The following is a 26256-nucleotide window of genomic DNA, read 5'->3' as shown; positions in this document are numbered from 1 at the left end:
TAATTTGAAGACAGCAGATACGTTACTCTCGCTGTCAGCGTCCTGACAGACTTATCCCTAATTCCTGCCAGAGAGACTGCCTGCAATTACCCCATCATACGCAACTCGCACTATTGTGTGCGTGTCGTTAATGAAAATGGATCCAAGAGTATTCGTGTAATGGGCTCCCGTGTGGATGTGCATACATTCAATGGATATGATTCCACGTGAGAGACTGTGTGTCTTTATGTGTGAATGAAGGATAGTTCTAGCGCCCTCTTTGCAATTATCCTGTCACTGGGACAGAAAGCATCTGGATAGCAGCACACCACAATCAAGGCATTTACCCCCTTGTGTGAATGTGTGTGTTTCCTGCTAGCCTGCGACAGTATTTGGCTGTCGGGCGGTTGTCAGACGCGTGTATGCTAATTTTCTTAGTCACCCTCTGTTCCTCCCATTTTCTCAATTGTCATTCCGTGTCAGCCAAACGAGGGTCGCACAGACTTTTATTACAGTCCCGATGCGCCTACAAGTGTGAGGGGAAATGTTAGCTTTTATACTGTATGATTTTCTTTTGTCTCTGTGACTGTAATAGCTTGTGCGCTTCTGGGTTGAAGCGTTAATATGTCCGTGTCTGTGTCGTCGTGTGCGTGTGCGAAGGCATTTATCATTGTCAGTGTGGGTGAATCAGTGTGTATTTCACCTTCTTCCCCAGCTCAGTGGCTTTGGCCTCGCTGGTGTCCACCTTGGTCTGGTCCACCATATTGTCTGCAGACAAAAACAGAGGACATAAGAAAGGAAAAGATAAAGAGGAAGAGAGGTGGTAGATAAGATGAGGGTTGAGACAACACACCTGCACACGTCTGGCTGTGAAGACATTATACCCTTCAGTCTGGCACATGCTGCGTGTGCTCACAATAAATTCACAAACAGACACGGAGCAAGCCTCCCATCTGTCTCCCTGTTTTTCCCTTATCACACTGCTCAAAGTCAAGATTGATGAGGCGATTGCGGAGGCACCCGCATTACAATAGGATGCCATGTGTTGCATGCCGCTTCCACACATCATTCCCTTTTTTTTTACGTCTCCAATAAATACCCCTTTGTTTGACTAGGTGCATGTGTGATGGAGGTGGGAGTGTACTAATTTTCCCTCCATGCGAGATCAGTCTGATCTTCAGTCTGAAAATCAGTTTTTCAAAGTCTGGGAAAATAAAATAAAAGGCGGTAAAATAGTCTGGGAGTGATAGATTATCAGAGATTCAGTTTGGCAGAGGACGGGGTGGGAAGGACACGGACTGACCAACAGGGTACTTTACAGAATAATTGCGGGGTCTACAGGTGGTTCAGCACTGAAGGGCTTACCAAGCATGTGCAGCAAAAGAGCTAATTAACATGAGGATGAATGCCACAATGTCACTGGATCAAAGGCAGCTAATCATGATGCCCGGGGAGGGGGGGGGGAAATCAAGCAGATAGATAGCAAAGATACAAAGCTGTGAAAAGATGAAATAGAAAATGAAGAAATGATGTGAACTCAAAGAAAAGTGAACCGTACAGACTGTGAAGAGATGATGTACGAGTCTTTAACAGTGATGAAAATATGGCTGGTGGAAAAAAAGGAGGAATGCAAGAATCTGCATATCTAGATAAGCAAGTAAGCAAGGCAGACAAAATGTAAAACTGAACTTTTTTGCCAGATGAAAGAACCTCACAATAATATAGCAACCCACATACAGTTTCAGAGTGTGCATTTCTGTATGGTTATTGGATGTGTAATGGAATTGGAGGTGCGGGGGGGTTGGGGAAGGACTTCTGCCATGGTGGCTAGGCTAAATGGGACAAACTTCGAATAGAGAGCACTAAGGGAGACAGAATGTAGGGGGGGAAAAAAAACTGAGCTGAATTTCAGAGTTCAAAGAAAAACACTAAATAATGCATGCAGGGCAGAATTGGGCTGCTTTCCACCAATAATAACTCTGGCAGCCTTAAAGGAGGCCAGCCAGCCTGTGTGTGTGTGTGTGTGTGTGTGTGTGTGTGTGTGTGTGTGTGTGTGTGTGTGTGTGTGTGTGTGTGTGTGTGTGTGTGAGCGAGCGCGCATCAGAACGCATTTAGAAGCAGTGCAATTAGAGCCTCTTGCGGTGAGCAACAGAGACCTGCCATAAAGAGCATTGAACTCCGGAGACATGGCCCGCACCTCCGTTCCGCCGTGGTGGTGCAGATATAGTCAGTGATCATTCGGAAACGTCGCTCAAGTCCGTAAATTGACATACACATACCAGCGTGCACTCAAATATGATGGTGTTACGGTGAAAAATCCGCATTTCATGTTTGAGAGTGACAGGAAAAGGATCACATGGATCAGTGGCCATCGTAAAGTCGGCTTTACACCCACGACACCTTTTGAATGTCGGATGGAGGTCTCGGTCCAACCATTACTGGAACCTTCCAGAAACGCACAATCCAACAATCATACCCACTTTACACCGAGAGAAATGATTTAAACTTCTCTCTCTGTCGCTCTTTCATTTGTTACACTGTTTGGCACTTTTCACGGTTACAACCAAGCGAAACACAAAGGATTTCTTCCCAGAGAGACGGTCTGAAAATGAGCGCCGTTATCCCAATAATTAAACTATATTCCATCTCCATTTCTGGGCCAGATTTGTGGTTTGTCTTTGACTGTGGCCATTTGTATCGGGTATTAACGCTTTTGATTTTTCAACGTGGTCAGGCAGCACTTATTTCAAACTAGTTGTGACGGAGCATAAGCCAGCCCTAATAATTTATTGATCCCCAGAGAAACATCTGTGTCACGCCTGTAGCTGGTAAGGATTCCGTGTGTCTCTGTCTCACCGGCGTATAGGAGATGCTTGCAGACATACAGCCTGTGACACTGCTTACATAATAATGTCATGAATACATTCATCACCAGTGCCTGAAAGTTACCATCAAACCAAAATCAATTTCTGGATCTCCGAGTTTGAAAATGCTCTTTCCCTGTTGATAAAATTCATTTTATACAAGCAACCTATGATGTTAAAACCTGTAGCACAACGCGGCCCACACTAATGCGCAAAGCCTCTCTGGCGCCACCTTGTGGTGTTTCTGGGACTGTCAATTATAGGTAAACAGAGTGTGTTATGGCCATAAGGCAAGTATACTGCCACTGACAGCAAAACAAACAGTGACATTGATGGGAGTGGAATAAACTGAAAGAGTAATATGGCTGAAAGATTTAACCCAAAGAGTACTGTGCTACAATGTGTGATTTTGTTGTTGTTGTTGTACATGTGCATTTTGTGTTGGTCCTAAATATCTGCGAGGGTGCATGAACTGTACATGTTGGGTGGTGGGCAAGAAGAAGGTACCATGTTCACGAAAAAGGAAAGACCTCATGCGTGTGTTGTGGTCACAACTCACCTATCAAGCGTTCAATGTTGAAGTGGAGGTTACGGCACTTGAAGTCCGGGTCCGCCCCATTCCTGTGAAGTACGACCTGCGCGATACACTCGTCTATCAACTTGTAGTACTGAGGCCTGCGGGAAGGAGGGTGAGATGGGTTTACAGACAGATGGATTAGGAGACAAAGAGAAAGAAATGGAGGGAGATGTGGAAAGATGAGATGTGAAAAGGGAGGGTGACCGTGGAGAACTTGTGCATTACTGAGGGCAAAATAAAAAAGAAAGTGTTACGACAGCATACTTCACATCCTGACATAAAACCTATGGCGTGACAATTAAAGTCAATTTATATGGTTAATGATACCAGTCATAAACCAGTCTATAAGAAATCTAGTAACTTTATGTGAGTTGAGGATCAACTCGGTTCATCTGCTCAGACAAACGTGTGAACACGCATTTGTCACTGTCTTAGCAGCTGCGATTGGCTGTCTGTGTGAGCATGACAGTTTGGGTTTCTTGTCACAAAGATTGATTGTGTGCAACTGTTTTTGTAAGAGCATGCTGGTTTATGTCCAGTACCCCATGTCTGATCAAGCCAACTTCACACGGACACTCAATTATGGAGGTGTCTTATTCCTTGACCCCATTAGATGCTGCCAGAGACAAAACCTCAATACTTTATTTCTTCTGTCACTCTGCCTTTGTCTAACACGTATTGCCCTCCTTCACTACACTTTAAAAGGGTTTTTTCTCCCCCCCCACCCCAAAGTTTAGATTTATCCGTGGAGCGAGAGAGACATCTAGTGTCTTTCTGGGAAACTGAATCAAAGAGAAATACATGTATGTTCGGTGACATTCTGAATTCGACACTCAAAAAGATCCCGAACACATTCAATTTAGACATTAAGTATGAATGGAAAAAGGTGGTTGTTAGGTTGTTAGGCTATGGACAGGTTAAGAAATCAGAAAATATGCATACCGCTGACATTGCATTTTTATACCACCTGTGTCAAGCCCTTGATAATCTGTGCACATGCACATTATACACAAGATTTAAAGTATGACCATACATTTCATATGTAATCTAATAAATTCCCAGGTCTCCAGCTCAACTTCAGATCGAAACCACCCAAGAATGAAGAAAAGGAGTAGCAGCATGTACAGCAGATTCTTCATTATTGTCTCGCCCTCCGCCTCCCTTCTTTTTGCATCTCTGTAATTACATGGCTGTATTTTCTGCCACACCACAGCTCTCCCTCCCACCCTCACTTCCGGTCTCTCTGTGGAGTCCATTAGAGACCACCTTTGTGTTCAACTGGACCACCTGGATGGGGAAAGCTGAATAGGAGAGGAGGAAGACGGAGGGCGAGCTCCAGAGACTTCAGCTGGGACCATTTGTTTGGGCCAGCCTACCTTTTCCATCTTCACTATTTATTCCCCAAAAGGTGTTAAAAGAATAACACGCATTTCCCTGCCTGTCCGATGCCATCAAGTAAACACGAGACCAACAACACGGCCAACTTGACTCAAACAGGTGCATCTTTGCCAGTTCTCTGTCTATTTTACGCCGTTCAGAAAGAAAAATGATTATTTCTTTTTGCGTTATTCAGTGTGAGCATGGACAAATACGACGCTGAATAACTCTCCACTTGTCCTTAACAATTCTACACTGGTCTCGTCATCCAATCATTTCCCCTCTTTTCTCCTTCATTTGTTTGGGTAAAACTCTAAGGGCTTTGGAAGACATGGGGAGAGACATTAGCATATTTCTCGTGATAAGAGTTGATGGAGCTCATTTCTATTAAAATGGAATTGGACTTATTTGCATGTATTAATTTCACAGCTTTGGAATGGTGCTCCAGAAAACAAACAGCAAATGGAGGAAGGGGGCTGAAAGGAGGGAGATGTGGGTGAAGGGGGAGAATTGAAGAAAAGGAGACTTCTTCTTAGGTTCTCTTTTCGTCTTGGTTCCATTGGCATTTTTATTGCATCGTCTGTGCTGCCTGCAATTTTTGCCCTTTCCAACTAGGAATATTGTGTTTTATTAACCATGATGTGTTACACTGTGTTTCCTCCTATGTCTCATCTGACTTTTGGACCCTGATCTTGTGGTCACAAGTAAAGTATGAAGTGATGTGACAATAAAACTGATTTATTTTTTTCATTTCGACACAACCAGGGTTTTAGAAAAATGAAATCTGATTAGCCTTATTCTACACTATCTATCAATAACAATTTATATATCCCAACAAAGGGCGTGCGTGTGTGTGTGTGTGTGTGTGTGTGTGTGTGTGTGTGTGTGTGTGTGTGTGTGTGTGTGTGTGTGTGTGTGTGTGTGTGTGCACTACCTGGCCAAATAGTCATTACGGATTAGCAGCAGGTGCTGCATCAGGGACAGGAAATGGCTTTCGGCCTTGGAGTCCTTCACGGTGTTGACTAAGATGTCAAACACTTCCCTCACATCACTGAACCAAAACCAGTCAAGGCCCGATTAACTCATTGTGGAAGTAGTTTAACACAAATATGAAATACTTCATACACAACATCTTCAACAACTGAGTCACTCTGAAGATGTTGATAAATAGTTGTTAAGATTCCCTAGCTGCATATTTACTTACACAAGGCTTGGGGCAACACAGACTTGTAGTGATTCAACCTCAACACATATTTAACAGCTACCACATTCAGTTCTATCAGACGGGTTTGTTAACGTTTTCAAAATTCATAGGACCACCGGTGTTCCGGCAGAGTGTTTGTCAATGTATTGGTTACCACAAGGAGACACCTGGTGTCCTGTATCCAAACTGCATGTGAAAAACAGGAGAAATACAGCAGTTTGTATCTGAGCAGTTTTTTTTTTTTTTTTTAAAAAAGACACTTTCACAGTTAAGGTTGACGTTCTTTTGAACCTGTCCATCCTGTATGCGACATCAAGTCTTGGAGCTGAAAACAATCTGTGATGAAGTGACATCATTCGCATTATTTCTTTGTCTCGAGTTGCCAAAGATACATATTCGAAGTCATTATTAATCACGTTCATTTAGGTTCCATCAACGTTGCCCACTCTTTTCACACAAATATGAATGTGTTCACACTAATACATGAGCTGTAACATGTTCATGTTAAGTTCATATACGAAAGATAGAAATGATCACTTCACTTGTTTCTGTTTTAGTTGTGCGTCTCTTTCAACAGTCTACTAGGTGTTTTGTTTTTAAAAAGCGAGATCATTTGGAGTTGCAAAAGAGCAAATTTGGATGTTTAGCTGTTGTTTTTTTTAACAGCACTGCAGGTGAGTGGTTAATATATACGAAATAACATTTTCAACAAAGACAGATATTGAATGCAGAAGAAGTCTACGCAGGGTTACAATGTCCTGAAAGATAATGGGCCTGATTTACTAAAGGTTTGAGCGTGTACAAGCACGTGGAAACTTCACATCACCCGCAAACAAATGTCCAAACTGATCTACTGACGACGTGCCGTCTTTCAAATGTGCAATTTAACACACGTTGTCCATTTTGCGTGTTTTCCTGAATGCGTATGCAATATTTGGCGTTTGTGAAAGGCACGTATTAATCAGGTCCGCAAATTTGGAGATACGGCTGCTCTTATTGTGGTGAGACGGAGGCGCAGGAAAGCAAAGAATTCGTAGAGAACGTGTTTTTCCACCCGTTTAAACATTTCTGAGATGTCGGAGGCAAAACATTATTTAGACATCGTTTGTCCGGCGATGACATTTCTGAATTATTGAATGAACTGAACGGTGATTTACAGCCAACAACAAGAAGGGGCCATGAAATACCAGCAATGACAGAACTTGCGACTCAGCATTTTCCTGCCTCTGGGTCGTTGCAGCGTATCTCTGCTTGGATATCTCGCCCAGTCCCGATATTCAGGTGTGCTGTCACAGGTCCTGAATGTGTCCCGCTGAATTCGCAGGTTCATAAGGTTCCCGAGCACTCGCGAGGCACTGAATGAAACTAATTCACGTGCTCATCACGGAGAGAGCTGGACCTGCTGATCGGTGTTTGTTAGAGGCATCTCCCTCCTATTTTATTGCCGACGTTTTATTATTTAGCCGGTTTTTTCCCCCGCCTTTTTGTTTTTCTCACGGCGTAGACTTCCTTGCTGATAATCTCCCATATCGCGTTTTGTTCTTGTTAATTTTAGATTTCTTAATTTCAACGGGATCAGATTTCCTTTAGCTGTCGGTCTGTTTTCCATGGCTGGAATCACTTTAACACGAGCAAACCCCTCATTTAAAAACCGATTTGCACCTGATATCAGCGACACAAATACCCGCGAAACAGCTGCAAAATAAATGTGCAAACTTTTGGAAAAAACGCGCAATTTAGTACCTTGTATTTGAGATCTTAGTAAATCAGGCCCAATGCGTATTAAATATGAAAATAGGAGTTTTAATGCCGTCTTGGGAGAAAGTGGCCAGGCTATTTAAAGAGGAAAGGAAAGTTCCAAACTTTAGTTTAGATAGCTGAATATTTTTCATAATCTAGGAATAAATACATGTAATGTTGTATCGAAACAGTCTGAATCATATAAATTATTCATTATGAAAAACATAGCAAGTATAGTTATTTTTTCCTCTTGCTAGGCAAACAAACAAAGTAAAGCATACCTGAAAATTACAAGCATACAAACGTGTGCTCTAAGCAGGTGTCTAAATGTTGTAATGCTGATCCTATTTATTTTGAAGGATAAAAAGTAGGCCCTGACAGTTTCTTCAAAGGATCAATTTTGCCCATTGGAAGGATATTCCATTTCTATGCGGATGTCATCAAGACGTGCTTTGAGGTCCTCAGAGTCATCTTCAGCCTGCTCATCAAACACCGTGAGCTGCACTCTCAACTCGTCATTTTCTATCATTCGCACCTCCTGCAGAGAGAGGGATGGGATGCAGACGGAGAGATGAAAAGGCATGAGGGAGAATGACAGGTGGAGTGTGTGTTCGTCAAACATTTTGAGTTTGGACAGTTGAGAAAAAGTTTTTAACGGTGTGAGTATGTGTCAGCCCATCAAGAATACAGAGGCATCGAGACAAGAGAGACACGAAGAGTTAGGCTGTACAAATGTATGTTGTTGCACAGTCACTTTGAGAAGGAGATCAAATAAGTGTTGTCTGTACCGTCAGCTGGTCTCTAAGTCCCAGTCTTAGCAGTTCGGAGCGAATATGGATTCTGAAGTCTAATTCTTCTCCCCGGCTGATCAAGGCGTTGATTAGCTGCATGCAGCCACCCTGCAAAAAAAAACAAAAAAAAAAACACATCATACAGTCAACTTCACAATTTAGACCAACTGGAGAGATGAAAACTGTAATCCAAAACACAATATTTGCCAGCTGATCAAGTCTTTTACGCTGCAGACTGCATCGAGTAGAGCTGTTGGTGTCATTTGTCAAACAAAAACCCACATGGGGATTCATAATTGGTAAAGTATGTGTGTGCATCTGAATGTGTACCTTAAGAGCAATGCTGTGCTTGTTCATGCCAGTGAGGAGAGGCTGAAACCTCTCAATGTCCCGTTTCTCTGCCTCCTCTGTGATGGCCTCCAAAACACGCTCATGACTGCAAAATACAGACGGTTATGCACATCGTAAGTAAATATTGTAGAGACAAATAGCAATGCATAAATACAAAGTTATGCCATGACAAAAAAATATCAGTGCATTCTGTTGCTTCATTCAACAGCTTGTATTGAAATGTTAGACACAGGTGAAAGATAAGGCAAACATGATATGACATTGTTCAATTACTGATGTCAATGCTAGGGTTGCTAGTCTTTGCCAATAGAGCAGTTTATGAAAGTCAGTTGGTGTAACACTGAAAATTAAACTTGTGCTTTAGTGTGTTCAACTTAATGACGCGATGTCAACACTTTACAAACGCTTACAGGTTTTCAGGACTTTCCAAAATGGAGATGGCAGAGAGCAGCTTGACAGCGTCCACCATCATATGAGGCACCTTGGGATTGATGGCTTTGACCAGAAGAAGAATTCCCTCATCTGACTCCAACATGGCTTTTAGACCATACTAAAGGGACGAGACAGGAAGGAGGAAGAGAGACAGCAGAACTGAGTAAAGGCAGGGCTTTCTTTTTTTTTAAATATCTCAACGTGTACTCTAATGGCAACAACTTTGGAAATGATAGACAAATGTTTTAATGACAAGAGAGTACCAATATGATAAATGCTAGCAATTAAAAAAAAAAAAAAAGAAATGCAGAAGCTCCGCTGTCACAAGGACAGATACAGGAGATCATTCCTGCCGACCGCAATTAGACTGTACAATAACTCACCTCTGGCAAAATCCATCACATAACAATAACACTGTTGTCTGTGTTTCTTGGTTGTTTGTATATAATATATATAGATATATACTATACTGTATATTCTGTGCATTTTATATTTTTTACTGCTATTTTACTGCTATTTTATTGCTTTTCTATTGTTCTATTATTATTATCTTATTGCTTCTGTATGCTGCTGTAGTGAAAAAATTTCCCCTCTGGGATTAATAAAGTAACTACCTAACCGACCCCTAACCTAACCTAACCTACAGTGGGTATTATTACTATAGACTGCTATTAGGGACAGTAAAGTAGAGATTTCTTATTTTTTTCAGTATTTATCAATACATCCAAAACTTAGTATGCTACTACTATTGTAAGAATTAAATCTAAAAATGATTTTGACCAATAATGACTGATCTTTACTTAAATATTTTAAATCACCTTGAAATAAAAAATTGTAACTATATTCGTGGTGCATTTATTTATCCGGCATTTGGTTTTTCTGTTGTAAAATTAGCTTTGTCTGTGTTTTATTTTATTAGATGTTATAATGTCCATCATACCTTATGAGATCTTGTTGTTACTTTAAGTTAGAGAGCAGGATAGAATTTTGTGTGTTTTAGGTAGCACATCATTAACATACCATTATGGTGTGCAATTTTTTAAATATGATAAGATTCTGGACAGATTTACACCGATTACTTTAGATCACACTCATCAGTACACTAAATTCTCAAAGCGATCTTAAAGGGATCGCTTCAACTGTATTGAAGTGACCCAAGTTAGTCACATTGAATCAATACTGCCCTCTAGTGGAAGATCTGCTACACTCCAATGAAGACAGAAAACAGGCTAATGATAATTGTATAGTTACATGACTTACAACAACATGCAACGACCTCAAAGGAAGGAATAGGTGTTTTAATGTACATTAAGAACCAGTCGAATATCTCACCTTGTTATTCATGAAGGCTTTTAGACAACGAATGATTTCGTGCTGACATTTTCCTCCCGTCCTCCTAGTATTTATTTGGTGGTGAGAGAAGACAGAAAAAGATTACAAACACATTGCTTGAACTGTACAATTGGCTTTTCTGTGGTTTATTTGAAGTGACTTATGTGTACTCGTCTTTCTCTTCCTGCAGTCGTCTGAGCAGATTCAGAAGCAGAGCCAGCCCCTCATCTCCAAAATTCTGTACCCAACTGGAAGTGACAAGATCACACGATTATCAGATTTTACTGCACACCTTTTCCCCATTTGCTTTTTCATTACCCATGACAAATATTTTGTTTATATCATATTTTTTTTTTCTTCACATGACTGCGTTTGCCTGCTTCATGGCAATATTTGTTATCCATTTTTTGTTTGGCAGCAATCAAAGTGTCACCATTTTTGGACCATTTGTCCATATCATCCATGTACATCTAACTATTGCAACTTTGTGTGACTTTTGTTAGAATTGGCCTTATTTTAATATTAATATTTATGTTTGTATTTTATATTTAATGCTCTATTTTTCAAGACACTACAAGTATATCGTTCAGACAGTTTCACATTTTTGGTTCTTCAGTACTTTCAATTTCGAATACTGCAACAAATACCACGATAAAGTTTCAAATGTAATTTGAGTAGATTTATGTCAACATTAAAAGAACTGTGTGACAAATGGCCTTTTTAACACAGAGTGTCCAAATCACAAAGGTTGAAAAGTAGTTGGGCACTTTGCTATTGAATGTTTTCTTACTGTATGAACAAAAGAGATCACAAATGGCTCAGATTTGGTTGACAGTTGATATTTAGATTCAAGTGTTATGTGTTAAGATAAAAAGAGAAGAGGGTGACCATGGAAGGGAAAGATGTAATAATGGGATTTAAAAAAAAAAAAGATATTAAAGATAGTTGGTTTGTCTGGTTCGATGGCTGGGTACATCTCTTTAAAAAGCATTTGTGCACAGGAAAAATAGGAAAAGGGCTGTAGACTAAGAAACGGAAGTCTTTGGGATGAGCAGAAATATATTTGCATGGTGAAGAAAAAGGTCTTTATGACTACAGAAAAAGGCAAGAATACTCTCCAGGATGTTAGCATACATGTTTTCATTTCAATGATGAAAAGAATACTTTATGACCAGGGGGGAAGAAAATATTCTTGTGCACCTGTCCAACTACTTCTGAACTCCTAAACTTTGGGCACAATATTTCAAAAGGGGCTTCATCTCCCATATAACTCTTTCTACGTGGATGTAAACCTACACACATTAATGCTGGGAGTCTGGGACTTGTCAATTTAATGTAGTATGCATTGGTATTTTTTTTTTTATTCTAATTTAATTTACTGAAGCACAGAGCCTGAAGATTTTTTTTTATTATTATTATTATTATTATCCAAATGTTTACAGTCTGATGTGGTGATGTGAACATTACCTGACAGGGTTGTTATTGAGTGAAACTCGTAGAGATTCCAGACAGCCCAGCAGCTGTAGGTCTCGGTAGTCAGACTTTAACTCCTGAATGTACATCATGGCTGACTTGGAGCACTCCTTCTGGTCTTGGCCCTAATGAACACAAACAGGCACAGCAGGCACACAAACATAATTACTTTGTTCTCCACTTACATTCATTTTGTTACGCGTTATAATTGTTGTGTTATTTCCACAAGAAAGCGCAACATGAAGGGTAACAGTGTGGAATAATTAGAAATTTTGATTTGCAGTTAAAGGCTACAGTGTGTAGGATTTTTCTTTTAATAGGCTTATTTTACAGATAAATGAACTGTATTAGCAACCATCTGCGTTTGATTATGTTGGCCCTTTGAGCCACTTGTTCCTCAGCTTAATTATATCTCACCTGCTGCTTTTGAAGTAATATTTACCAACAACTAGAAGGATAGCTAATGGTGAAATATTCCTTCCGATTCTACATTACAAAAGTGAATACATCTGTATAATGTAAAATGTTTAAATATACAAAGCAATGTAGGCTTGACTTGCATAAGAAAAGGTAATCCTTGAACACACAGTCAAGGAAATAACTTGAGTGCACATTTGTCAAAACAATTACTTTAAGATAAAAGCGTTGCTGTATGCTCTGATCACTTTTTTTTTGATTTGGCATTGAAAACTCTTCAGTCTCGCTCCATTCAATTTGTTTTTAAAGAGAATCGGATGAAAATGCCCAAAGACGCATGTAAATGTAAGTTCAAATACTTCATAACTTGTACTGATTCTGTCCAAAACTGAAAAATAATGACTTGCGTATAGCCGTCTAACATCCAATTCAGCAGCCCGTATTAGCGATGTCTATTTCAGATACTGACAGCTTTAGATGTGTGGAGGTACTGGGAGACCATCTCTCGTTTGATCATAATGTCTTTCTGTCTCAGAGGCCGCTGCTTCTCTTCATTGAGGTTCATATCCACCTGGAGAAAGACAGGAGGAAGGAAAGAGGAATGGAAGAGACAGAGGGTCAAACAAAGCATTCCGAGACGAGGGGATTAAATAACTGTACACGCAAGTAATAAACAGAAAATGTATCGAAAAACTGAATCCATGTTGCACTAACAAGTTCGAAGAGTTACATTAAAAGAGGTACCCAGAAATACTCAAACTAAAACGTTAAAAGGTTTGAGCGGCAGGGGATTTGTTGTGCCGAGACACTGAAAACAATCACTGGATGACACATTACTTACAATCACTTTCAATTTACTTGCACTTTTCTTGTCTTAAAATATGTGTCCTTTGTTCCGTAGGAGTCCTTGACATTGTTTGTCAAAACTTATTTTTGAAGCAAACAGACAGAATAAACAATTATTGTTTCAACAGACGTGACGACATGCTTTCAAAATCGAGTTGGCGGTATTAGCGTAATTCCACATGAAGGGTCTTTAATCAGTGAGCGATTGAGTACTTTTGAGTAAAATATGCCGAGAACAAGTTTCTCCGGCTGTTTGGGCGCGATAATGTGATTCTGTGCGATTTCCCGAAAGTCCCTTTCGCACACAATGCATCCACACACTTTTACTGTCATTCTTACCAGCATCTGTTCGAAGAGTTCCAGGACATATTCATCAGAATGATCATGCAGCATGGCACCCTGTGCACTGATCTCATAGTTGGCAGCTGAAGAGTGTCGGTGACTTGGCACTTGGCCGGGCTTCTCCTTGTCTTTTTTCGACCGCATGCTCGTGAATCGCTCCAACTGGATTAGGGACAACACATGACACAGGTAGAGGGAAAGAGGTAAGACAATAACCCCACAAGGCGTAACCTCCACTGTCTTATAATACCGATGTTTATGTGGTTTTTGTGTCATGAGTAATGTTGGATACCCAAGAGCTTTTTTTTCCTCTTTCGTTTGGGAATATGACATTAGCCACCTTCAGACATGCACCCCTTTATGAAGAATTTGATTGCGATTTCAGGTGTTGGGTCTCAAGTCTGAAGATGCTCTCTGGTCACTGTACAATCTTACTGGGTCGAATAACAGACAGTCAAAATTCTAAATCAGTTTAATTAACTGTGGAACACTATTTAAGACATTGACAAGATTCTTTTCAGTTGAAATCAGAAGATCAGAACTTTCCCTCTAACGGTGTCTCCACGTATCTCCAAGTTGTGCCAACTACATGAATGAACATTCAGCATGCTTAACATTAAAGAACTTGAGCAAACGGGAATGAAACGGTCCCTTTTATAACATCCTGTCATTTAGTGCTCGTGTTCGGTCAGATATTATAAAACAGGTAGCTGATTATGCAACCAAATAACACGTTAAATGTTCACAATCATCATTCAGGCTACAACAGGTTATGAAATCTATCAATGATGCAGCGTGCGAGACAAATCTTAACTTTTAAACTCTGGCCACTCCCAACAATGTACCAAATATCATACCAGCACACAGCTTTCTCTAAATGTGGTATTATGACTGAATTAACGCACAAGGAACATTAACTTTCACGTGTGTGTGTGTGTGTGTGTGTGTGTGTGTGTGTGTGTGTGTGTGTGTGAATGACACAAAAACATAACAGCTTGACAAAGTGGAAAGGTTTCATATCCCATGTCTGAAAAGGTCTATTGTCTACAAAAGCAGAAACCTTTCAACAATGTCAAGATGATGTTCAGGGATTAGAAGCGTCAAAGGTTTTTGGCGACAAACATTTCCACACAAAGTCAACATGCAGTAAACACTGCTAGAGGCACAACAAAAGACTCAGCTTTAACAAACTATGGGGGATTTCTTTCCTTCGGGTTTTAATGAGTTTGTGTGGGAAACCGCCAAAGTTTGCACTGAGTGTTTATATAAATATTACAGGAAAAACAGTGAAGGACATCAACTTCAGTGGACATGTAACCTTGGCACATATTGATCCTCCGTGAGTCATAAATGATAATCTGGCATTCCCCTGTTGCAAGCACATGAAGGCATCACTGGTCTATGTGCCAAGGATTTCATGCTGTCAGTGTGCATCTCGAAAACATGCACATCCAACGCGAGTCGAGCACAGGACAAAACACAGATGCCAGACAACACATGGTGCATTAGGCTCAGTACAGACGGTGACATGACATTAAATGCACGACGTGAGTTGGTTTTATCTAAAACCACAATGACAGATGGAAGAGTCAAGCACACGGTTGATGGTGACAAGCCGTAACAAACCTACCTCGTCAGGAATCAGCCGTTTGAGTTTCTGTAGATGATGAACGGATGAAGGGGAGGAAAATGGCAAGGAAGGGTAAGGAAAAAAACAAAAAAAAACAAAAAAAAAACAGATGGCAGTGAAAAGAAGTGACAAGGAGGGAGAGAAAAATAAAAGAATCCATTAGACAGAAATCGTTCATGACAGGAAACGGATCCAGGAAATTATCTCTGGGGTTCATGAGTGATTCACAACAGGAGAGAAGGAAACACCACATAAATTACAATGGAAACTTAATTGAATTCTTCATTCATGACTAATACATCTACATTAGGACAAATACATTCTCTGTTGAGATAAGTGGAACATCTGGAAGGCTGTAATTTCAGGTGCTCAGCAGTCAACTATCATCAGCTGGCAAAGGTGAGACACAGCGATATCAGTGAAATTGTGCAGAGGAGAAAAGTCACTTTTTATAAACAAATACTAGCATGTCTGTGCCACTAGATGTCAGGCTACAACCAATAATGGCTCTGTAGGAAAACCAATGGAGTGAATTACACTACACCACTGGACAAAAACCAGACAAACTCACTCACATCCTGACAAAGTCCATGCAGACCACGTGACCTCAATCTATCTCTCATAGAATTAGAATCAACATCACAAAGGAAAAGGGACACATCAAGAAATACCAAATACCAAAAATGACTTTTTTCAAGAAACGTAATCAAAATTAAAGTAAGACGACATCAACAAACCGTTTTCTTTTATTTTGACAGAAAACTGCAAAAGAAGCCATAAACCTCCAAGTGCTACCTCAACAACCTACAAGACAAGAAGGAGGGTCAATCTGGACCCCTTGTTTTGGCGTCAGATAGCAGCTGAGCTCAGGGATTGGACTGAGCTGCAGAGGTCTGAGAGGCAAAAGGTCGCAAGGTCAAACACAGAAAGAATCCTGGAAGTCTTGTCATTTAAGAAACGCACACAAAGAGAGAAACGCAGTGGTATTGATGGGATTTGATCTCTAACCTGTTATTAGTTATTCCCTTAGCACAGAGGAGCTCTGGTCTTTCTATGTTTGGCTCAACTTTAACACAACAGCGACACTTGACTTTTCACCAGCCGAACGGTATTCAGCAATACCTGAATCTAGGTTGCTAGATGTTCGTAAATGTAATCATTTTAGGATTTAAGGGGCACGTTAATGCAGGAAAACGACACGGCTAGACTTAAACACATCGTCATACCAATAACCCAGTGAAACATCTGCTGGCATCTTTTCAGTCTGCTGCGATTGGAGGTTTAAGGGTTTAATGGTATTGTGGATAAAACGGCGACTGCGTAAGCTCTGTGCAACACATGCCAGCCGGAATACTTCTAATACGATGAACCATCGAAGAAGACATCGTCTCAGTGTGTGTCTTGACAGTACAAGGAGGAGAGAGAGTCAGGTAGGGGGGGAAAAAAAACAACCACATTCTCCTCCTTGCAGCATTTAAACATAATCTCCATGCAGATTCAGACGGGGGGAGGGGGGGGGGGGAATCCAGAACTAAAGCATTGGGGGTGCTTTTAGTGACAGATATGCAGCCTTATGAAGTTGTGGAGGATGCAGGATTTCAGCATATGATGAAAGTACATAAGCCGCGCTACGATATCCCCTCCTGCAGAAAACTTCAGCAGTGCAGTAATTCCCAAACTTTATGAACATGCATGACAAGGAAATTGTCCGACAGAGCCTTCATAACTCTGCCTACAGACGAATGGACCTCCAGGGTATTTTTTGTTTGCACTGGGATTTGACGACGCAAAGGTTTCTGCTCCTTATGCTCTTTGCCGTAATCTATAAAACAGTTGGTAACTTTTTTTTTGCCATGTACATGAAAAGCAATATATTGCAAATGCCCCACCCCCGCACTTTACCAGGAACTAACCAGAAATCCTGACATGAACCAAACTGTACATTTTGGGACCCACTCCACCCCTAATATGCTTCCATTTTTTTCCCAACTAGGGAAAAAAAAGTGAACGCATGAAAAAGGCAGAACAGGTTGTTCTAGTGTGTTACGAGAGACGTAACAGATATTCCAAAATATGCTAGACTAAGACTGAGTAGATTAACTCAACATGCTTTTAATGTGATATGAATAAAGACAGAGTAGACATTCAAGTCTGAGTAAAGACCAGAAAACTACACGCATGCAAACAAATGTTCTGGTGCTACTTGGACCACACAACGGAAATACATAGCTGACATTAGGCGCAGTGGATTGTGGGTAATTGCATCGTAAACAGAACAGCTGTCAGGAAGAAAGCTGTAGAAATACATTGGGGTAGGAAGTGACAAGAACGCTTTTGAACTTAAAGTTCCACTACACAAACCACAAGTACAGATAAGAATACACAAAGTCATGGACAAACTCAGCGACGGCATTTGAGCCAGGATTGCCGCTGGGGGGTGAAATGGGCTCTAAAGGAACCACTTCAGAACCACTCGATCAAGCACATGATCCAAGTACTATTTGGTTAATTGACATGGCTGTAGCACAGGCTTTACTATAAGCTCGGTTTGACCAATGTTTGTGACTTTTATTTTTTGGAAGACAAAGCATTTTAAAATTAATTCTGTAATGATGATAGTTCAGAATTATGTGGAAATGCAGTTTCATAACAGCCCACCTTCTTCTACTGCTACCACTGCACCCGAGCCCTCAGGAAACCTACGGAAAAGACTGGAATCTATTTGTTTGTCAGCGCAGTGAACGGTCTTCCAGATTTCAACATGACGTCGAACAAAACTTGTTCGAACAAACGTGCCGTTGACTTACTCCAAGTTTATAATTCCAATCTGTTTGTAATCGTTAACTTAAATGAAAGTTTTGCATGACATGATATGATCATTTAAAAATCCATTTAAAGTTCATACATTTTGTGAATTGTTTGGTCAACATAAATAATATGGCTCACGTTGCTTTGAGTGACACTTTATGTAAGAAATGTTGAAGGACACCGTTTACATTGTTAAGCTGTAAATGTGAGAAGCTTGATGGAGAAAAGTTACTTTTACCGTGAAAAGCGAGAAACAGGAAATGCTTTCACTTTGAAGTGCCAGCTCTAATTTTGACCAAACACCAAACTTGCAAATCTACTCCATTAGAATTCAGAAGCAGCACAGGCTGCCAGTTAAATGAGCTGATTCATCCAATCATCCACAATGAGCTCATTAGATGAAGTGGTACATGTGTCAGGCTCAAGTCTTACTGCAGTCTGGCTGAACATGACACGCCCAAAACTTCGCCAAGCAACTTTTTTTCTTTTTTTTTTTTCCCACACCGGCCTCGTTATAACAGGGTTGGACATAACCAATGAGCCGATGACCCGGGGCCAGTAAAACTTTACGCAGGGCCAGTTGGCTGGCCGTTCACTGGCCCAGTTCGGGCGAGTACAGACCAATCAAAATCTACAGTGTGAGCACGTTGAGAATGATGTTGTTTAAAATGCATCGTGATTTAGTGAAATACATGTGGGGACGTTGAGGTGCCCTCAACACACACACACACCAAGTGGGTGTGCGGACACGTTCTTCTGAACACGTTATCATCCTATTTCTGAGCCCCCCTGAATGCGGTATAATTTGACTAATGTAAATCCCGACGCAGTTCAGAGTTCACGCCTGTGGAGAGATGCGCGGTTTAAAAAAAAAAAAAAAAAACAGAGAGGGAGCTGGTCGGGACTTTGATGTGTTTAAACGGCAGCAGCCGGCTGCTGAGCTGTCTGTGGGAGCTAAGGCAGAGTAAACGAACTTGTGTTGGTGACTGTAAATTAAGTGCGGAAAGTTTTGTTGGCAGTGATGTCGAAACGCAAAGACTTCGCCCTTTGGGTGGTATTGACGATTTGTTGCACCGTTATTTATCTGCAGTGTGCAGGCTATCTTAGCCGCTAGCTTACCTATAAGCTAGCGGACTAAGTAGGCGAAGTAAACACTTCAAATGTGTTACTGGGGCGTCCTAAAAAAAAAAAAAAAAATCTCTGGTGCTCCCAAATGAACATATTTGGCCACACACCCATCCGAGTTGCACATGCTGAAGTAACTGGGAGAAGACATGACGCCTCTCTGAGCGCAACCACCGAACTGGTCGGTAAGCCTGTGAGGCGTTTAGGGAACATCAGTAAATTGCAGCGTCTACCGCGATTCTGAATGTTAGGAGTTCAGGCGACATCCATGAACTGTAGTGTCTACTAATGTGCTGCGTGAGCCATTTAGGGGAAATCTGAAAATTGTAGGTGTAGAAATAACCTGGGTGAGACTCTGGCCCTCTAAACTACACGTGTATCTGTACACACATCAATCACTGGTCACTCCACCCACGACCACAAAGTTATTGTGAACTCGTGGGAAACGCTGATTTCTTCCAGTGTTTTCTCAGTTCTTGACACAAGAGTTTATTATTATGGTCATCTATATGCACTGAAATGTTATGATCATAAGTTCTGTTCTTATATCATATACAGTACAACCAAATCCAAAAGGAGCATACCTAATTATTTAGTCTATTGTGTACAAGAAATCACCAAAATGATGGGAAAAGTGTTATTTTAATTTTTTTGGCAGTCGGGCATGTGAAAATATATGACGGACCAGTAAAGCTCTGACTTAATGGCTAAGCGGGCCAGTGGGGAAATTATTTTTTACGTTGAACTCTGTATAACAAGGACACTTCATAGAAAAACAAGATCAATCAAAACAGGGGATGCTGTATTACATTTATTCAAGACAAAACGATGTCAGTTAAGAGGTTTTACCGTTTCCATTTGCCCGAGCCAGTGAGTCATGTTCAGTCAACAGTATAAAAAGCTGACTGGCTATCACTGCAAGCCACCCGTGTACATTTTCCAACTTGCCAGCGATAGTCCAACGCCCACCCTGGTGTTTCCTTTGACGAGTAAGCATTTAACAAAACGCGTCAGGAAAAAATAGTGGAGCTGAAACAGCAGCAGTTGTGGAACAGTCGTATGTGACTTTCCAATGTACTGTACTCACACTTTCCCGTAAGATATTATCCCATGTCACATGAGAAGGAAGTTTCTGAATTAAAAGCTAAATGCGTCGGGAAAAAAACAACAATGCGGTCAGGTAAAAGGCTGTGTGTGTGTGTGTGTGTGTGTGTGTGTGTGTGTGTGTGTGTGCGTGCGTGCGTGCGTGCGTGCGTGCGTGTGTGTGTGTGTGTGTGACCAGAGACACAAATCAGCAGATGTATTTGGCTTATGACAGCAACACAATGAGACAGTTACACACTGCAGCCAATGTTTCTCTGTGCATGTGCAAACCTGCACCTATAAATATCTAAGTAGCAGGTCCGGCAGGTGGTGAGGAACATTATGTAAATCAGAGCAAGAATGAAAACTAAGTAAACGCAGAAGGACAGAAAGCAGTGAAGTACTCACACTTCTGTCAGACGATCCCCCTTCAAATTGAGACAAGATTGACGGTAGGGCTGCATGATATGGAATAAAACATTGTTCTGACAGATATTACAACTGCAATAAGGATCTGCTATGTCTTATATTTGCCTCGTGGCTGTCTTAAAAAAATTAGGTGAATAACTTTGCGTTATTTGTATAATTCATAGACTACAAAATTCATAAATGCATCACTTTTTTTTTTTTTTTTCATAGTTCAACAGTTTCAGCTCGTCTCAGACTATCCAGCATACAAACGACTCAAACACCAATACCATTGTGTCCACGGACATCTGAATGTACAGGGGATCTGGGAAGTGTTCAGACTCCTTCCCTTTCTGCACACCGCAGTGCCTCGTTCATGTGACTTTAAAATGGATGGACTTACCAGTTTCCCATCAATCTACATTCAACAACTCACAATGACAAAATGAAAACAGGAATCTTTTTTTTTTGCAATTTACTTATTCAAGGGGTCATAATTGGCATTGGGTAGCAACGGCTCACATGAGCTAGTAACACCAGTCGGTGCATTTCCTGTTGCGCTTTTATTGTGAAGGTCTAAAACCGGAAGTAGGTAGTAAGAAGCGGTACGAAGCGAAAAGTCACCAAAGAGACGGGAAGAGTGATCAAAACAAGGAAGGCGGTTACGGTTTTGTTAGTTTAGCACCTGGCCGACATGGGCTCAAGGTCAGTACCTGTTCGAGCTCATTCTGTGGAAAATATTGTTTTAGGTTGCTACGGTTTTTCTGTTTTTGTGTCATTAGTGAAAGAGCTCAAGCTAACAAACTGCTCGTTTCCACTCGAATGCACCGCCGCGTGGTTACATGCAGCATGTCAGCGGGAAGGATATGGTCAAGGTGCTAAACGGTGTTCAGTAACGTTTGTTTTTTATGTTTTTCTTCATAGCTCGATGCAATTCATGGATTCAAGTCCAGTTCAATAAAGATTTATGAACCCATCAGTTAAAGACGCCAGACCATCATTCAGCCGGGGGATGCTACAGTTGGTGCTCTAAACTGCTTTCTTGCATCCGTTGCGTTTCCCGTTTTAAATCATCCAAACCACCCGTGCTCAAATCCTCTCGTTCCTCCGACCAGCAGCCTTTGCGCGAGTCTCGTACGAGGCTCTTTGTCTCCAAATTGTTCTCCATGTACCAACTATTTGCAAGTCAGTAGATTTCATACACTAAAAATGTTCAATAAAAATACCATCGGTATTAATTACTGCGTGTGAAATTGCATATCGTTTCTCCTGTACGTTGTATGTTTTGAAGACACGGTAATAGCTGGATTGTATATATGAAAACGTCTAACAACTCAACACGAAGATAAAAAAAAAAAAAAGAAAAAAAAAGATGGTTGCGGAGATGTGTGTGGCGTGTGTGGCGTGTCATCTCGCTAACCACGCCGGGTTAGTATTGCTTACAGTGTTGCCATGGCTACATACTTGAGCGTACAGGGGGAAGTAGTACTTAGGCAGGCACACCCAGAGGCAGCTGACATTTCCGTCACATTCGGCCAAAGCAGGAAATTACCAACAACCCTGGTGTATTGCACACTCACAAAGCTCACGAAGCTGTTTGAAGGTAAAAAGCTCCACTCTTACTCTTTCCTTTTCCCAAAACTGAAAAGCCTTGAAAGCTTTACGCACGTTTCGCCTCTTACATCCTGGGAAAAAAAAACAAAAACTTGTTTTTGATCTGGTCACAACTGCTTTTGTGATCCTTTAACCCTGCTTACTGACAACATGTTGTTCATTTACACCTTCCAAAGCTACTGGTGACAAACAGAAATGCAAACAATGACAAAGAGAGCCAAAAGATGGGACAAAAATAATGTCCCCAAAACTTCACCTCATTACCAAGCCTGTGAAGATGTCCACTGCTCCTTGCTGAATTGGACATCCTCCAATTCTTCAACATCTGAATTTTGCACTTTTAAATGCTCCGACACGCCTGACTGACCCGCAGACTCGAGGTGCATTCGAGTCCACCGACTGTCTACGTATTGGGAGACATTGTGATTGTATGTCAGCTCAAGTGGGGCATGTTTGCTGCACGACTGCTTCTCATCTTTTGCCTACTGTTGTTAGTGGAGACACAAAGCTCCCCCCCCAACCCACTTCCCAGCGGGCGAAATGAAATGAATGCGATTATTATTCAACGCTAATAGTTTTGAGCGACGTTTTAACATCAACCGCATGAGAGACGGTCCCGACTGTACCATTCCTTAGGTCTGCTGTGGGGACATTAACTAGACATACATTTGCCAGATCAACCGGTTATGCAGTACGTAGCTTCAGCGGCCATTGCTTTGAGGGAGACAACAGACACGAGTGTTGAAAAGGCCAGGCTCACGTGGACTATTCCGCCACACACCCCCCCTCAGAGTGGTACGTTCCATCACTCCCATGTGAACCTGCAGACCCGTGCAGGGCAGCTCTCCTCTGCTCAGCCAGGTTAGAAGTTAGTCATTAAATTGTGTTACTGCGTTTGACAGGTTCATGTGTGCGTCCATTGATCTGTAAGTAATACTGCAGTGCTCCCTGATGTTCATTCTTGACTCTTTACTCTATTTTAATGCAAAGTCTTTGATTTTTCTGATGGATATTTTTAAATGCCCCAGAAGTGATTCCCGTCCTGGTCACAAAATGCTACAGAAAATGAAAAGGACTTTTACTTCCAGGACCTCGGACAATCAAACAATATCAGATGATTCGGAGTAGAGTCCAAACTAACATTTCTGGTGTGCTCAGATAGCACGTCTAAAGACTGGTGTGTTTTTTTAGACGTGCTATCTGAGCACACGGGGGGCAGATCAATCATTCAGAGATGAAGAGGCTGCAGGTAAACGACTCCACCGTAAAAGCACTGTCAAAGAAAAAGTCCTGTTTAAAATATTGCTGCTGCAGTTTGCTACTCGAGAATGTTATTTTATATACAGTACATGTTATGTTGTTTTTTTTCTCTTAAAAAACTCCGAAGAACCAATCGGATTGTCATTGAATAAAGACTGTTTTGTTGAATATAACTTGGTGGTGATTTTCCCCTTTTTACATGCATGTTTAAAATTGTTCCAATAGAAACAACTAATGAATATAAACAAGAATCATCATATTGGTGTTATTCTAATACATCAAAAAGTTAAATTAAGCATTTCTGAAGTGCCTCAGAGAATATTTCGCGAAAACTATTGTGATATTATATTTGGGCCATATCACCCAGCCTTGCTGTGGATTGAGTGTTTATGGGGTAGCGAAACCAAATACACAGCCAAACATGTTCATATGAACAAGTACAACAACAAAGACAAAACACCACACACCAACAACAATACAAAGCAGTCCTTAGTAAATAATGGGAGGAGGGTAGATTTAACAACTCGTATTGACACAAAGGCTAAACCTATAAATTTAGAGAGGAAAAAGATTTCAGAGATGGGTTTTACAGAAAAACTAAGATATTTAAATGGAAGAAGATCTGAGTCACAAACACTAATAGCACACAATTCAATTATGCCTTCATAATGCAGTGGGGGGATGGGGGCAGGCGGTCTACGTTAATATGGGTCAGGAAAAAAACAAAAGGAGGACTAATATAACAGTCAACCCCCAAGTACATATAATTTGGAAAAGCATGTCACAAGCAATGTCTCACGGTAGCCGCAGCAACACAGTTTAACAGCACAGCTTCTTCCACCTTGTCAAGATTATTATTTAACTTGGTTGGGGTTACTGTTTAAATAATGGCACAAGTCCAATATGTAACAGCCATGAGACGTTCGAGCCCTAATTAAGTTTTCCGCTAATTCACTGTCAGTTGTGTCACCTTGTCTGACGCTGTAATGCCTCCAAACAAGCTGCACTTTACCTTCGCAAGCTGATTTGTTTTAAGACTGCACGCTTCACTGACCTTAGCTTACTTTGCATTTCTCACAGTCATTTCAATAGAGATGAGAAAGAAAAAAAAAAAGAAGAAGAAGAAAGAAAAAAAAACACGATGGTGGTTGGGCGTTAGGCCTGTTAGAGTCATTTAAATAATGGTTGCACCCAGAGTGCCATGCCGCACGCTCAAACTCTTCCTCCCACACACATTGTCTGCTAATACTGTAAGCAAGAAGCATTCATCAGCATGCATCACAGTACTGTCTGTCAAACACAAGTTTCCACAAAAAGTACAAATCTCAAACTTTCATCTTCATCAGAGAACTGCTAACTGTCTCACACACACACACACACACACACACACACACACACACACATACACATATATATATAAAATCATCCAAACAGGACACTTGGGGGACTCATAATAGACAAAATAATGAAATGTTATTGTTAGTTGTTGGGAGTGTTGCTGCAGTGCTTTTGCTGTTGTTGTGGTTTTTTTTTTTTTTTTCAAACTTTTAGCAGCATAGATACACAATGGATGACCCTTACAGTTGCTTGGACAAAATCCAAAAGTTCATGACACATTTTCCAGCCCTCCTGGTGTCCCAGACCTCCGACCGTAACTACATGTTACCACGCTTTGTTGTGTTGAGCCATTAAAATGTCTGTATTCCATTAAATATAAAGATCACAGTGGAAAGCAATACAAATAACTTCAGGTTAGTTTCCTGCACTCCTTACCAAGACTCCAGAGTGTTTGTGTGTCTCCAGCAGCAAAATTACATCCGCACCCTTGCATTTCTAAAATCCTTGCATCATTCCTTGGAACAGGCATAAAGCGCTCTCCTCCACATGTTTGAGAACACTAGCGCTGATAACTTGCATTTTATGTGCGATTTTAATTGTGATATGAACATACATGAATTGCAATGAATACAATTTTTTTTTCTTTTTATTTATGCATTGACACTCTTTATGCAAACAACTAACCAGATGGAGCCCTGGATACAAGGCCCATGCCATTAATGTTCTAGTTTAATTGGTTGGATGTTCATGTGCAATTTATTAAAAAAAAAAAAAAAAAAACATGTATGAAATAATTCATTTCATTTCTGTATTCAGTGGGCTATTCAAGGTCTGTACTTTATGTTTGCAGTTTGCCTATTTAAACAGAAAGTCATAGGAACTTTATGGCTAATAAGTACATTTCAAGAATTATATAACAATGTTATGGCAGATTTTCATCTACTGTGCAGGCCTAAACAGCATCTGGGCCCATGATTTTTGCAGTTGTGTAGATACACAGAGCTGTCTGAGATTAGCTGTAATCGCTCAAGGGAAGACTGGGGAGAGTCACAGAGGAGGACTGACACCTTAATCCGAATTAAACCCCACCCATACACAGCATAGGTAACGCACACGTTTGAGAGCATTCACATCTGTGAGGATCAGTGGACTGGTCTATCTGTCCAAGTCTATGCTGGCTCATCAGAAGACAAAGTCAGATGAGTCACGCACGTGTTCTGGGGAACTCCCTTCAAACTGCCTTCTTTTGCTGATTAGCTGTTTTG

At 40.9% G+C, this 26256-nt stretch overlaps 1 protein-coding gene across 1 annotated transcript in view; it reads right to left on the bottom strand.

The window, feature by feature from the left end:
• The window catches only part of LOC138211215 (protein diaphanous homolog 1), a 42137-nt gene that overhangs the window by 5494 nt on the left and 10387 nt on the right, over positions 1-26256 (bottom strand). The window contains 13 exon segments of the mRNA XM_069170946.1: positions 683-747; positions 3403-3518; positions 5732-5848; positions 8161-8279; positions 8530-8640; positions 8863-8968; positions 9294-9433; positions 10648-10711; positions 10818-10895; positions 12115-12245; positions 13007-13108; positions 13723-13887; positions 15356-15382. Coding sequence (XP_069027047.1) covers positions 683-747; positions 3403-3518; positions 5732-5848; positions 8161-8279; positions 8530-8640; positions 8863-8968; positions 9294-9433; positions 10648-10711; positions 10818-10895; positions 12115-12245; positions 13007-13108; positions 13723-13887; positions 15356-15382 — 1341 coding nt within the window.

This window comes from Embiotoca jacksoni, unplaced genomic scaffold, assembly GCF_022577435.1.
Source record: "Embiotoca jacksoni isolate LCO1_2020_lvr unplaced genomic scaffold, fEmbJac1.0.p SCAF_5, whole genome shotgun sequence".
NCBI classification, from domain to species: domain Eukaryota; kingdom Metazoa; phylum Chordata; class Actinopteri; family Embiotocidae; genus Embiotoca; species Embiotoca jacksoni.
This window is presented reverse-complemented; position numbering and strand designations above follow the sequence as displayed.